This window comes from Coregonus lavaretus, assembly GCF_964263955.1.
Source record: "Coregonus lavaretus genome assembly, chromosome: 18".
Taxonomy (NCBI): Eukaryota; Metazoa; Chordata; class Actinopteri; order Salmoniformes; family Salmonidae; genus Coregonus; species Coregonus lavaretus.
Window position 1 is genome coordinate 1,895,877 of NC_140005.1, and position 14,303 is coordinate 1,910,179.

At 43.7% G+C, this 14,303-nt stretch overlaps 1 protein-coding gene across 1 annotated transcript in view; it reads right to left on the minus strand.

The window, feature by feature from the left end:
* Positions 1-14,303, minus strand: part of loxl3b (lysyl oxidase-like 3b) — a gene marked incomplete at its 5' end in the record, with an annotated part of 93,592 nt that overhangs the window by 47,790 nt on the left and 31,499 nt on the right. The window contains 4 exon segments of the mRNA XM_084182356.1: positions 9,550-9,730; positions 10,803-10,835; positions 10,837-10,913; positions 12,639-12,739. Coding sequence (XP_084038482.1) covers positions 9,550-9,730; positions 10,803-10,835; positions 10,837-10,913; positions 12,639-12,739 — 392 coding nt within the window.

Consider the following 14,303-nt stretch of genomic DNA (forward strand, 5'->3'; position numbering starts at 1 on the left):
ATAATACCGTAGTCTGTCACCAGAGACTGGTATAATACTGTAGTCTGTCACCAGAGACTGGTATAATACTGCAGTCTGTCACCAGAGACTGGTATAATACTGTAGTCTGTCACCAGAGACTGGTATAATACTGTAGTCTGTCACCAGAGACTGGTATAATACTGTAGTCTGTCACCAGAGACTGGTATAATACCGTAGTCTGTCACCAGAGACTGGTATAATACTGCAGTCTGTCACCAGAGACTGGTATAATACTGTAGTCTGTCACCAGAGACTGGTATAATACCGTAGTCTTTCACCAGAGACTGGTATAATACTGTAGTCTGTCACCAGAGACTGGTATAATACCGTAGTCTGTCACCAGAGACTGGTATAATACTGTAGTCTGTCACCAGAGACTGGTATAATACCGTAGTCTGTCACCAGAGACTGGTATAATACTGTAGTCTGTCACCAGAGACTGGTATAATACTGTAGTCTGTCACCAGAGACTGGTATAATACCGTAGTCTGTCACCAGAGACTGGTATAATACCGTAGTCTGTCACCAGAGACTGGTATAATACTGTAGTCTGTCACCAGAACTGGTATAATACCGTAGTCTGTCACCAGAGACTGGTATAATACTGTAGTCTGTCACCAGAGACTGGTATAATACTGTAGTCTGTCACCAGAGACTGGTATAATACTGTAGTCTGTCACCAGAGACTGGTATAATACTGTAGTCTGTCACCAGAGACTGGTATAATACCGTAGTCTGTCACCAGAGACTGGTATAATACCGTAGTCTGTCACCAGAGACTGGTATAATACTGTAGTCTGTCACCAGAGACTGGTATAATACTGTAGTCTGTCCAGAGACTGGTATAATACTGTAGTCTGTCACCAGAGACTGGTATAATACTGTAGTCTGTCACCAGAGACTGGTATAATACTGTAGTCTGTCCAGAGACTGGTATAATACTGTAGTCTGTCACCAGAGACTGGTATAATACTGTAGTCTGTCACCAGAGACTGGTATAATACTGTAGTCTGTCCAGAGACTGGTATAATACCGTAGTCTGTCACCAGAGACTGGTATAATACCGTAGTCTGTCACCAGAGACTGGTATAATACTGTAGTCTGTCACCAGAGACTGGTATAATACTGTAGTCTGTCACCAGAGACTGGTATAATACTGTAGTCTGTCACCAGAGACTGGTATAATACTGTAGTCTGTCACCAGAGACTGGTATAATACTGTAGTCTGTCACCAGAGACTGGTATAATACTGTAGTCTGTCACCAGAGACTGGTATAATACTGTAGTCTGTCACCAGAGACTGGTATAATACTGTAGTATGTCACCAGAGACTGGTATAATACTGTAGTCTGTCACCAGAGACTGGTATAATACTGTAGTCTGTCACCAGAGACTGGTATAATACTGTAGTCTGTCACCAGAGACTGGTATAATACCGTAGTCTGTCACCAGAGACTGGTATAATACTGTAGTCTGTCACCAGAGACTGGTATAATACTGTAGTCTGTCACCAGAGACTGGTATAATACTGTAGTCTGTCACCAGAGACTGGTATAATACTGTAGTCTGTCACCAGAGACTGGTATAATACTGTAGTCTGTCACCAGAGACTGGTATAATACCGTAGTCTGTCACCAGAGACTGGTATAATACTGTAGTCTGTCACCAGAGACTGGTATAATACTGTAGTCTGTCACCAGAGACTGGTATAATACTGTAGTCTGTCACCAGAGACTGGTATAATACTGTAGTCTGTCCAGAGACTGGTATAATACTGTAGTCTGTCACCAGAGACTGGTATAATACTGTAGTCTGTCACCAGAGACTGGTATAATACTGTAGTCTGTCACCAGAGACTGGTATAATACCGTAGTCTGTCACCAGAGACTGGTATAATACCGTAGTCTGTCACCAGAGACTGGTATAATACTGTAGTCTGTCACCAGAGACTGGTATAATACCGTAGTCTGTCACCAGAGACTGGTATAATACTGTAGTCTGTCACCAGAGACTGGTATAATACTGCAGTCTGTCACCAGAGACTGGTATAATACTGTAGTCTGTCACCAGAGACTGGTATAATACCGTAGTCTGTCACCAGAGACTGGTATAATACTGTAGTCTGTCACCAGAGACTGGTATAATACTGCAGTCTGTCACCAGAGACTGGTATAATACCGTAGTCTGTCACCAGAGACTGGTATAATACTGTAGTCTGTCACCAGAGACTGGTATAATACTGTAGTCTGTCACCAGAGACTGGTATAATACTGTAGTCTGTCACCAGAGACTGGTATAATACTGTAGTCTGTCACCAGAGACTGGTATAATACTGTAGTCTGTCACCAGAGACTGGTATAATACTGTAGTCTGTCACCAGAGACTGGTATAATACTGTAGTCTGTCACCAGAGACTGGTACCTGTTTAAACCAGATGACAACTTAACGACTTTCCATTTGGAAACTATGAGATGATTCCAAAAATCAAGTTTCAAATCCTTAATTTGATGTAATCAGTGGCTGTGTGTGTTCTGCACGGTCCCTCCAGACACTGAACCATACTAGGAATGTTCCGTTCTGAGCTACAGGGCTGGTGGTCTAGGGGTCATGACCTCAGAGATGGTGTAACAGGTCACAGACCACTGGTGATGGATAGCTAGGCTACTGCCTGAGACCCTGACTCAGAATACTATAGACTCTAAAGGCAGGTCTGTCTGTGACGCAGAATCTCAGTCTCCAGTATCTATGCTGTAATAGTCTATGTGCCGGGGGGGGGGCTAGGGTCAGTCTGTTATATCTGGTGTTATTCTCCTGTCTTATCTGGTGTCCGGTGTGAATTTAAGTATGCTCCCTCTAATTCTCTCTCTCTCCCTCCCCTCCCGGAGGACCTGAGCCCTAGGACCATGCCTCAGGACTACCTGGCCTGATGACTCCTGGCTGTCCCCAGTCCACCTGGTCGTGCTGCTGCTCCAGTTTCCACTCTTCTGCCTGCGGCTATGGAACCCTGACCTGTTCACCGGACGTGCTACCTTGTCCCAGACCTGCTGTTTTCAACTCTCTCTCTCTACCGCACCGGCTATGAAAAGCAAAGTGACGGTTATTCCTGATGTACTGACCTGTTGCAACCTCTACAACCACTGTGATTATTATTTGACCCTGCTGGTCATCTATGAACGTTTGAACATCTTGGAGAAAAATCTGGCCTTAATGGCCATGTACTGTTATAATCTCCACCCTTCACAGCCAGAAGGGGACTGGCCACCCCTCAGAGCCTGGTTCCTCTCTACCCAGTACAGCCAGAAGGGGACTGGCCACCCCTCAGAGCCTGGTTCCTCTCTACCCAGTACAGCCAGAAGAGGACTGGCCACCCCTCAGAGCCTGGTTCCTCTGGTCTACCCAGTACAGCCAGTAGAGGACTGGTCACCCCTCAGAGCCTGGTTCCTCTCTACCCAGTACAGCCAGAAGAGGACTGGCCACCCCTCAGAGCCTGGTTCCTCTCTAGGTTTCTTCCTAGGTTTCTGCCTTTCTAGGGAGTTTTTCCTAGCCCCCGTGCTTCTACATCTGCATTGCTGCTGTTTGGGGTTTTAGGCTGGGTTTCTGTATAGCACTTTGTGACATCTGCTGATGTAAAAAGGGCTTTATAAATATAATTTGATTGATTGATTGAATACTATAGAATTTAAAGGCAGGTCTGTATTTTACTAAGGCAGGACTGACACAGTTAAAGTTGACTTAAAACCATTGACATTCAACATGTACGCCACTTACACAAATGACTGATGATTGGCTGAAAGAAATTGATAATAAGAAGATTGTGGGGGCTGTTTTGTAGATATGTAGTGGTGTAATAATGTGTTGTATTGTAGATATGTAGTGGTGTAATAATGTGTTGTATTGTAGATATGTAGTGGTGTAATAATGTGTTGTATTGTAGATATGTAGTGGTGTAATAATGTGTTGTATTGTAGATATGTAGTGGTGTAATAATGTGTTGTATTGTAGATATGTAGTGGTGTAATAATGTGTTGTATTGTAGATATGTAGTGGTGTAATAATGTGTTGTATTGTAGATATGTAGTGGTGTAATAATGTGTTGTATTGTAGATATGTAGTGGTGTAATAATGTATTGTATTGTAGATATGTAGTGGTGTAATAATGTGTTGTATTGTAGATATGTAGTGGTGTAATAATGTGTTGTATTGTAGATATGTAGTGGTGTAATAATGTGTTGTATTGTAGATATGTAGTGGTGTAATTATGTGTTGTATTGTAGATATGTAGTGGTGTAATAATGTGTTGTATTGTAGATATGTAGTGGTGTAATAATGTGTTGTATTGTAGATATGTAGTGGTGTAATAATGTGTTGTATTGTAGATATGTAGTGGTGTAATAATGTATTGTATTGTAGATATGTAGTGGTGTAATAATGTGTTGTATTGTAGATATGTAGTGGTGTAATAATGTGTTGTATTGTAGATATGTAGTGGTGTAATAATGTGTTGTATTGTAGATATGTAGTGGTGTAATTATGTGTTGTATTGTAGATATGTAGTGGTGTAATAATGTGTTGTATTGTAGATATGTAGTGGTGTAATAATGTGTTGTATTGTAGATATGTAGTGGTGTAATAATGTGTTGTATTGTAGATATGTAGTGGTGTAATAATGTGTTGTATTGTAGATATGTAGTGGTGTAATAATGTGTTGTATTGTAGATATGTAGTGGTGTAATTATGTGTTGTATTGTAGATATGTAGTGGTGTAATAATGTGTTGTATTGTAGATATGTAGTGGTGTAATAATGTGTTGTATTGTAGATATGTAGTGGTGTAATAATGTGTTGTATTGTAGATATGTAGTGGTGTAATAATGTGTTGTATTGTAGATATGTAGTGGTGTAATAATGTGTTGTATTGTAGATATGTAGTGGTGTAATAATGTATTGTATTGTAGATATGTAGTGGTGTAATAATGTGTTGTATTGTAGATATGTAGTGGTGTAATAATGTGTTGTATTGTAGATATGTAGTGGTGTAATAATGTGTTGTATTGTAGATATGTAGTGGTGTAATAATGTGTTGTATTGTAGATATGTAGTGGTGTAATAATGTGTTGTATTGTAGATATGTAGTGGTGTAATAATGTGTTGTATTGTAGATATGTAGTGGTGTAATAATGTGTTGTATTGTAGATATGTAGTGGTGTAATAATGTGTTGTATTGTAGATATGTAGTGGTGTAATAATGTGTTGTATTGTAGATATGTAGTGGTGTAATAATGTGTTGTATTGTAGATATGTAGTGGTGTAATAATGTGTTGTATTGTAGATATGTAGTGGTGTAATAATGTGTTGTATTGTAGATATGTAGTGGTGTAATAATGTGTTGTATTGTAGATATGTAGTGGTGTAATAATGTGTTGTATTGTAGATATGTAGTGGTGTAATAATGTGTTGTATTGTAGATATGTAGTGGTGTAATAATGTGTTGTATTGTAGATATGTAGTGGTGTAATAATGTATTGTATTGTAGATATGTAGTGGTGTAATAATGTGTTGTATTGTAGATATGTAGTGGTGTAATAATGTGTTGTATTGTAGATATGTAGTGGTGTAATAATGTGTTGTATTGTAGATATGTAGTGGTGTAATTATGTGTTGTATTGTAGATATGTAGTGGTGTAATAATGTGTTGTATTGTAGATATGTAGTGGTGTAATAATGTGTTGTATTGTAGATATGTAGTGGTGTAATAATGTGTTGTATTGTATTGTATTGTATTTTAGGACCACTATTGTTTTCACTATATATTTTACCTCTTGGGGATGTTATTCGAAAACATAATGTTAACTTTCACTGCTATGCGGATGACACACAGCTGTACATTTCAATGAAACATGGTGAAGCCCCAAAATTGCCCTCGCTAGAAGCCTGTGTTTCAGACATAAGGAAGTGGATGGCTGAAAACTTTTTACTTTTAAACTCGGACAAAACAGAGATGCTTGTTCTAGGTCCCAAGAAACAAAGAGATCTTCTGTTAAATCTGACAATTCATCTTGATGGTTGTAAAGTCGTCTCAAATAAAACTGTGAAGGACCTCGGCGTTACTCTTGACCCTGATCTCTCTTTTGACGAACATATCAAGACTGTTTCAAGGACAGCTTTTTTCCATCTACGTAACATTGCAAAAATCAGAAATTTTCTGTCCAAAAATGATGCAGAAAAATTAATCCATGCATTTGTTACTTCTAGGTTAGACTACTGCAATGCTCTATTTTCCGGCTACCCGGATAAAGCACTAAATAAACTTCAGTTAGTGCTAAATACGGCTGCTAGAATCCTGACTAGAACCAAGAAATTTGATCATATTACTCCAGTGCTAGCTTCCCTACACTGGCTTCCTGTTAAGGCAAGGGCTGATTTCAAGGTTTTACTGTTAACCTATAAAGCGTTACATGGGCTTGCTCCTACCTATCTTTCCGAGTTGGTCCTGCCGTACATACCAATACGTACGCTACGGTCACAAGACGCAGGCCTCCTAATTGTCCCTAGAATTTCTAAGCAAACAGCGGGAGGCAGGGCTTTCTCCTATAGATCTCCATTTTTATGGAACAGTCTGCCTACCCATGTGAGAGACGCAGACTCGGTCTCAACCTTTAAGTCTTTACTGAAGACTTATCTCTTCAGTAGGTCATATGATTGAGTGTAGTCTGGCCCAGGAGTGTGAAGGTGAACGGAAAGGCTCTGGAGCAACGAACAGCCCTTGCTGTCTCTGCCAGGCCGGTTCCCCTCTCCACTGGGGTTCTCTGCCTCTAACCCTGTTGCAGGGGCTGAGTCACTGGCTTGCTGGTGCTCTTTCATGCCGTCCCTGGGAGGGGTGCGTCACTTGAGTGGGTTGAGTTACTGACGTGATCTTCCTGTCTGGGTTGGCGCCCCCCCTTGGTTTGTGCTGTGGTGGAGACCTCTGTGGGCTATACTCGGCCTTGTCTCAGGATTGTAAGTTGGTGGTTGAGGATATCCCTCTAGTGGTGCGGGGGCTGTGCTTTGGCAGAGTGGGTGGGGTTATATCCTTCCTGTTTGGCCCTGTCCGGGGGTTTCTTCGGATGGGGCCACAGTGTCTCCGGACCGCTCCTGTCTCAGCCTCCAGTATTTATGCTGCAGTAGTTTATGTGTCGGGGGGCTGGGGTTAGTTGGTTATACCTGGAGTACTTCTCCTGTCTTATCCAGTGTCCTGTGTGAATTTAAGTATGCTCTCTCTAATTCTCTCGTTCTCTCTTTCTCTCTGAGAACCTGAGCCCTAGGACCATACGTCAGGACTACCGGGCATGATGACACCTTGCTGTCCCCAGTCCGCCTGGCCTTGCTGCTATTCCAGTTTCAACTGTTCTGCCTGCGGTTACGAAACCCCTACCTGTCCCAGACCTGCTGTTTTCAACTCTTAATGATCGGCTATGAAAAGCCAACTGAGAGACCTGAGCCCTAGGACCATACGTCGGGACTACCGGCCGTGGTGACTCCTTGCTGTCCCCAGTCCGCCTGGCCTTGCTGCTATTCCAGTTTCAACTGTTCTGCCTGCGGTTATGGAACCCCTACCTGTCCCAGACCTGCTGTTTTCAACTCTTAATGATCGGCTATGAAAAGCCAACTGAGATTTATTCCTGATTATTATTTGACCATGCTTGTCACTTATGAACATTTTTGAACATCTTGGCATGGTTCTGTTATAATCTTCACCCGGCACAGCCAGAAGAGGACTGGCCACCCCTCATAGCCTGGTTCCTCTCTAGGTTTCTTCCTAGGTTTTCGCCTTTCTAGGGAGTTTTTCCTAGCCACCGTGCTTCTACACCTGCATTACTAGCTGTTTGGGGTTTTAGGCTGGGTTTCTGTACAGCACTTCGAGATATTAGCTGATGTAAGAAGGGCTATATAAAATAAAATTGATTGATTGATTGATTGAGTGTAATAATGTGTTGTATTGTAGATATGTAGTGGTGTAATAATGTGTTGTATTGTAGATATGTAGTGGTGTAATAATGTGTTGTATTGTAGATATGTAGTGGTGTAATAATGTGTTGTATTGTAGATATGTAGTGGTGTAATAATGTGTTGTATTGTAGATATGTAGTGGTGTAATGATGTGTTGTATTGTAGATATGTAGTGGTGTAATGATGTGTTGTATTGTAGATATGTAGTGGTGTAATAATGTGTTGTATTGTAGATATGTAGTGGTGTAATAATGTGTTGTATTGTAGATATGTAGTGGTGTAATAATGTGTTGTATTGTAGATATGTAGTGGTAGAGTAGTGGTGTAATAATGTGTTGTATTGTAGATATGTAGTGGTGTAATAATGTGTTGTATTGTAGATATGTAGTGGTGTAATAATGTGTTGTATTGTAGATATGTAGTGGTGTAATAATGTGTTGTATTGTAGATATGTAGTGGTGTAATAATGTGTTGTATTGTAGATATGTAGTGGTGTAATAATGTGTTGTATTGTAGATATGTAGTGGTGTAATAATGTGTTGTATTGTAGATATGTAGTGGTGTAATAATGTGTTGTATTGTAGATATGTAGTGGTAGAGTAGTGGTGTAATAATGTGTTGTATTGTAGATATGTAGTGGTGTAATAATGTGTTGTATTGTAGATATGTAGTGGTGTAATAATGTGTTGTATTGTAGATATGTAGTGGTGTAATAATGTGTTGTATTGTAGATATGTAGTGGTGTAATAATGTGTTGTATTGTAGATATGTAGTGGTGTAATAATGTGTTGTATTGTAGATATGTAGTGGTGTAATAATGTGTTGTATTGTAGATATGTAGTGGTGTAATAATGTGTTGTATTGTAGATATGTAGTGGTGTAATAATGTGTTGTATTGTAGATATGTAGTGGTGTAATAATGTGTTGTATTGTAGATATGTAGTGGTGTAATAATGTGTTGTATTGTAGATATGTAGTGGTGTAATAATGTGTTGTATTGTAGATATGTAGTGGTGTAATAATGTGTTGTATTGTAGATATGTAGTGGTGTAATAATGTGTTGTATTGTAGATATGTAGTGGTGTAATAATGTGTTGTATTGTAGATATGTAGTGGTGTAATAATGTGTTGTATTGTAGATATGTAGTGGTGTAATAATGTGTTGTATTGTAGATATGTAGTGGTGTAATAATGTGTTGTATTGTAAATATGTAGTGGTGTAATAATGTGTTGTATTGTAGATATGTAGTGGTAGAGTAGTGGTGTAATAATGTGTTGTATTGTAGATATGTAGTGGTGTAATAATGTGTTGTATTGTAGATATGTAGTGGTGTAATAATGTGTTGTATTGTAGATATGTAGTGGTGTAATAATGTGTTGTATTGTAGATATGTAGTGGTGTAATAATGTGTTGTGGTCCAAACACCTCAAGGCATTTACATCACTAATATATACATGAATAGCCACTAGTCCGCTACCTGCTCCTCCCCAACTTTCACCTCCTCCACACTTATAAGACTAAACCACAGTGCTCAGTCCTCACCTTGTCCCATGCGAGCCCCAGTCAGGGCCTCCTTGGCGGATCCGAAGCCCAGCTCCCTGCACACCACGCTGGCTGACAGCAGGGTCCAACGGTCGTCACACACTGTGCCCCACTCATTGTTCCTCAGCACCTCCACTCTGCCCTCACCCAGCTTGGCACCACCCTTCAGCCTCACCGTACTCTGATGAGAGGAGAGAGGAGAGGAGAGGAGAGGGGAGGAGAGCAGAGGGGAGGGGAGGAGACACAGGGGAGGGGAGGAGACACAGGGGAGGGGAGGAGAGGGGAGGAGACACAGGGGAGGGGAGGAGACACAGGGGAGGGGAGGAGACACAGGGGAGGGGAGGAGACACAGGGAGGGGAGGAGACACAGGGGAGGGACACAGGGGAGGGGAGGGGACACAGGGGAGGGAGGAGATACAGGGGAGGGGAGGGGATGGGACACAGGGGAGGGGAGGAGACAAAGGGGAGGGGACACAGGGGAGGGGAGGAGACACAGGGGAGGGGAGGGGACACAGGGGAGGGGAGGAGACAAAGGGGAGGGGACACAGGGAGGGGAGGAGACAAAGGGGAGGGGAGGGGACACGGGGAGGGGAGGAGACAGGGGAGGGGAGGGGACACAGGGGAGGGGAGGAGACACAGGGGAGGGGAGGGGACACAGGGGAGGGGAGGAGACACAGGGGAGGGGACACAGGGGAGGGGAGGAGATACAGGGGAGGGGAGGGGACACAGGGGAGGGGAGGAGTCACAGGGTAGGGGAGGAGATACAGGGAGGGGAGGGGGGGAGACACAGGGGAGGGGACACAGGGGAGGGGGACACATGGGAGGGGATGGGAGGGGAGGGGAGGGAGACACAGGGGAGGGGGACACAGGGGAGGGGAGGAGACACAGGGGAGGGGACACAGGGGAGGGGAGGGGACACAGGGGGAGGGGAGGAGATACAGGGGAGGGGAGGAGACACAGGGGAGGGGAGGGGAGGAGACACGGGGGAGGGGAGGGGACACAGGGAGGGGAGGAGACACGGGGAGGGGAGGGGAGGAGACACAGGGAGGGGAGGGGAGGAGACACAGGGGAGGGGAGGGGAGGAGACACGGGGGGATGGAGATACAATAATCAGAAACTCTAGTTGAAGCTTCAAGTCTATTCCAATGAGATACAAATGCACGCGCAAACACACACACACACACACACACGCACACGCACACGCACACACACACACACACACACACACACACACACACACACAGGTACTTTACCGTGGTTTTCAGTTTCTTCTTCTTCAGTGCGTTTGTTCTGTACGTACTGTGGTCCAGGGACACAGCTGACCACGGCTGGCATGCCGCCCTTACAGGACCCTGTGGCATTACCTATGGAGGCAGATTAGACTCATATACAGACACTACAGTCAAAAGTTTGGACACACCTACTCATTCAAGGGTTTTTCTTTATTTTTACAATTTTTTACATTGTAGAATAATAGTGAAGACATAAACTATGAAATAACACATATGGAATCATGTAGTAACCAAAAAAGTGTTAAACAAAATATATTTGAGATTCTTCAAATAGCCACGCTTTGCCTTGATGACAGCTTTGCACACTCTTGGCATTCTCTCAACCAGCTTAATGAGGTAGTCACCTGGAATGCATTTCAATTAACAGGTGTGCCTTCTTAAAAGTTAATTTGTGGAATTTCTTTGAGCCAATCAGTTGAGTTGTGACAAGGTAGGGGGGGGTATACAGAATATAGCCCTATTTGGTAAAGACCAAGTCCATATTATGTCAAGAACAGCTCAAATAAGCAAAGAGAAACGACAGTCCATCATTACTTAAGACATGAAGGTCAGTCAATACGGTACATTTCAAGAACTTTAAAGTTTCTTCAAGTGCAGTCGCATAAACCATTAAGCGCTATGTTGAAACTGGCTTTCATGAGGACCGCCACAGGAATGGAAGACCCAGAGTTACCTCTGCTGCAGAGGATGAGTTCATTATAGTTACCAGCCTCAGAAATTGCAGCCCAAATAAATGCTTCAGAGAGTTCAAGTAACAGACACAACTCAACATCAAGTGTTCAGAGGAGACTGTGTGATTCAGGCCTTCATGGTCGAATTGCTGCAAAGAAACCACTACTAAAGGACACCAATAAGAGAAGAGACCTGCTTGGGCAAGAAACACGAACAATGAATATTAGACTAGTGGAAATGTGTCCTTTGGTCTGGAGTCCAAATTTGAGATTTTTGTTTCAACCGCTGTGTCTTTGTGAGATGCGGTGTGGGTGAACGGATGATCTCCGCATGTGTATTTCCCACCGCAAAGTATGGAGGAGGAGGTGTTATGGTGTGGGGGTGCTTTACTGGTGACACTGTCTGTGATTTATTTAGAATTCAAGGCACACTTAACCAGCATGGCTACCACAGCATTCTGCAGTGATATGCCATCCCATCTGGTTTGGATATAGTGGGACTATCATTTGTTTTTCAACAGGACAATGACCCAACACACCTCCAGGCTGTGTAAGGGCTATTTGACCAAGAAGGAGAGTTGATGGAGTGCTGCATCAGATGACCTGGCCTCCACAATCCCCCGACCTCAACCCAATTGAGATGGCTTGGGATGAGTCGGACCGCAGAGTGAAGGATAAGCAGGCAACAAGTGCTCAGCATATGTGGGAACTCCTTCAAGACTTTTGGAAAAGCATTCCAGGTGAAGCTGGTTGAGAGAATGCCAAGAGTGTGCAAAACTGTCATCAAGGCAAACCGTGCTATTATTAATATAAAATATATGTTGATTTGTTTAATGCTTTTTTGGTTACTAGATGATTCCATATGTGTTATTTCATAGTTTTGATGTCTTCACTATTATTCTACAATATAGAAAATAGTAAAAATAAAGAAAAACCCTTGAATGAGTAGGTGTATACAAACTTTTGACTGGTACTGTAAATACACAGAACATAACTCACAAATATGAACCAGGATCCATGAATATATTCAACATAGCTCAGAAATATGGTCTGATCATGGTGCTTATTTGTAGGGTATGTTCGATATATTTACACAATTCTGAGTCTAATCTCCTTCCATAATTACCCTTGTTGAACTCCATGGGGCAGGCTGCCAGGTGGACCTCAGTGCCAACACACGCCACAGAGTGCAGGAGGTACTGCTGCCTCTGACGCTCAGTGGTCAGTCTGAAGGAGGAGGAGGAGGAGGAGGAGGAGGAGGAGGGAGGAGCGGGAGGAGGAGGAGGGGGAGGAGGAGGAGGAGGTGGAGGAGGAGGAGAAGGAGGAGGAGGAGGAGTGGGAGGGGGAGGAGGAGGAGGAGGAGGAGGAGGAGCGGGAGGAGGGGGAGGAGGAGGAGGAGGAGGAGGAGGAGAAGGAGGAGGAGGAGGAGTGGAGGGGGAGGAGGAGGAGGAGTGGGAGAGGAGGAGCGGGAGAAGGAGGAGGAGGAGGAGGAGGAGGAGTGGGAGGAGGAGGAGGAGGAGGAGGAGTGGGAGGAGGAGGAGGAGGAGGAGGAGGAGCGGGAGAAGGAGGAGGAGGAGGAGGAGGAGGAGGAGGAGGAGGAGGGGGAGGAGGAGGAGGAGTGGAGGGGGAGGAGGAGGAGGAGGAGGAGCGGGAGAAGGAGGAGGAGGAGGAGGAGGAGGAGGAGTGGGAGGAGGAGGAGGAGGAGGAGGAGAGCGGGAGAAGGAGGAGGAGGAGGAGGAGTGGGGAGGGGGAGGAGGAGGAGGAGGAGGAGGGGGGAGAAGGAGGAGGAGGAGGAGGAGGAGTGGGAGGGGGAGGAGGAGGAGGAGTGGGAGGGGGAGGAGGAGGAGGAGGAGGAGGAGGAGGGGGAGGAGTGGAGGAAGGAGGAGGAGGAGGAGGAGGAGGAGGAGGAGGAGGAGGAGGAGGAGGAGGGAGGAAAAGGAGTGGGAGATACAGAAAAGAGTGGCTGTAGTCTGAAGAACTTGGCTGTGTGCATCAGGGTCGATTCCATAGCAGTACCGGTCAAATCAGAAAGTAAACCAAATTCCAAATTTCAGTGTACTTCCTGAACTTGCTTTGAATTTAAATGGTATTGACCCCAACCCTGGTGGACATTAGTGTTGTTATTATTCCCAGTTGTGTATCACTGATACTAAGTTTTTTTCAGTTCTTCATTTTATTGTTGAACCAGACACAGAGTCTGTTTGACTGTCAGCCAAGTGTAAAATGACGAAGTATATGTTTATAATTTGTATTTGTATGAACTATGAACTCCTAAATCCTTTTGAGTAACTTTTCAACAGAAGCTGTGTAGTTGGACGTCAAAACAACACTTTCACAGAAAACCTCTTAAAAAAGTGAAGTAACCTTTTGTCTTCGGTACAAAGCCTATTTTATTATTTGCGCTCCGACAGCCAAGATCCAACCTGGCTTAGCAATGTTTTATGCAGCATCTACCTGCATGTTTTCAACCACACATGAACAGGTCGTCATAAAATACTAATTTGTTCTTAATTGACTTACCAGTATAAATAAAGGTTAAATATTTTTGGGGATAAAACATTTATTTTGAAACTTACAAGCATCTACAGTAACCCCCCTGGACAGGAACTCCAATACCCCGAAACTATTTCACTTGACCACAGCCAGGGGCTGTCCTTGATTTGACCACAGGGTAACGTTGCTTTCTGCTGAGTAAATACAGCTTGGAGCAGGTAGGGTTGAGCAGGTAGGGTGTTGAGCAGGTAGGGTTGAACTGAGCTGGGCCCTACAGTACAGTAGGGTGCATCTCAAA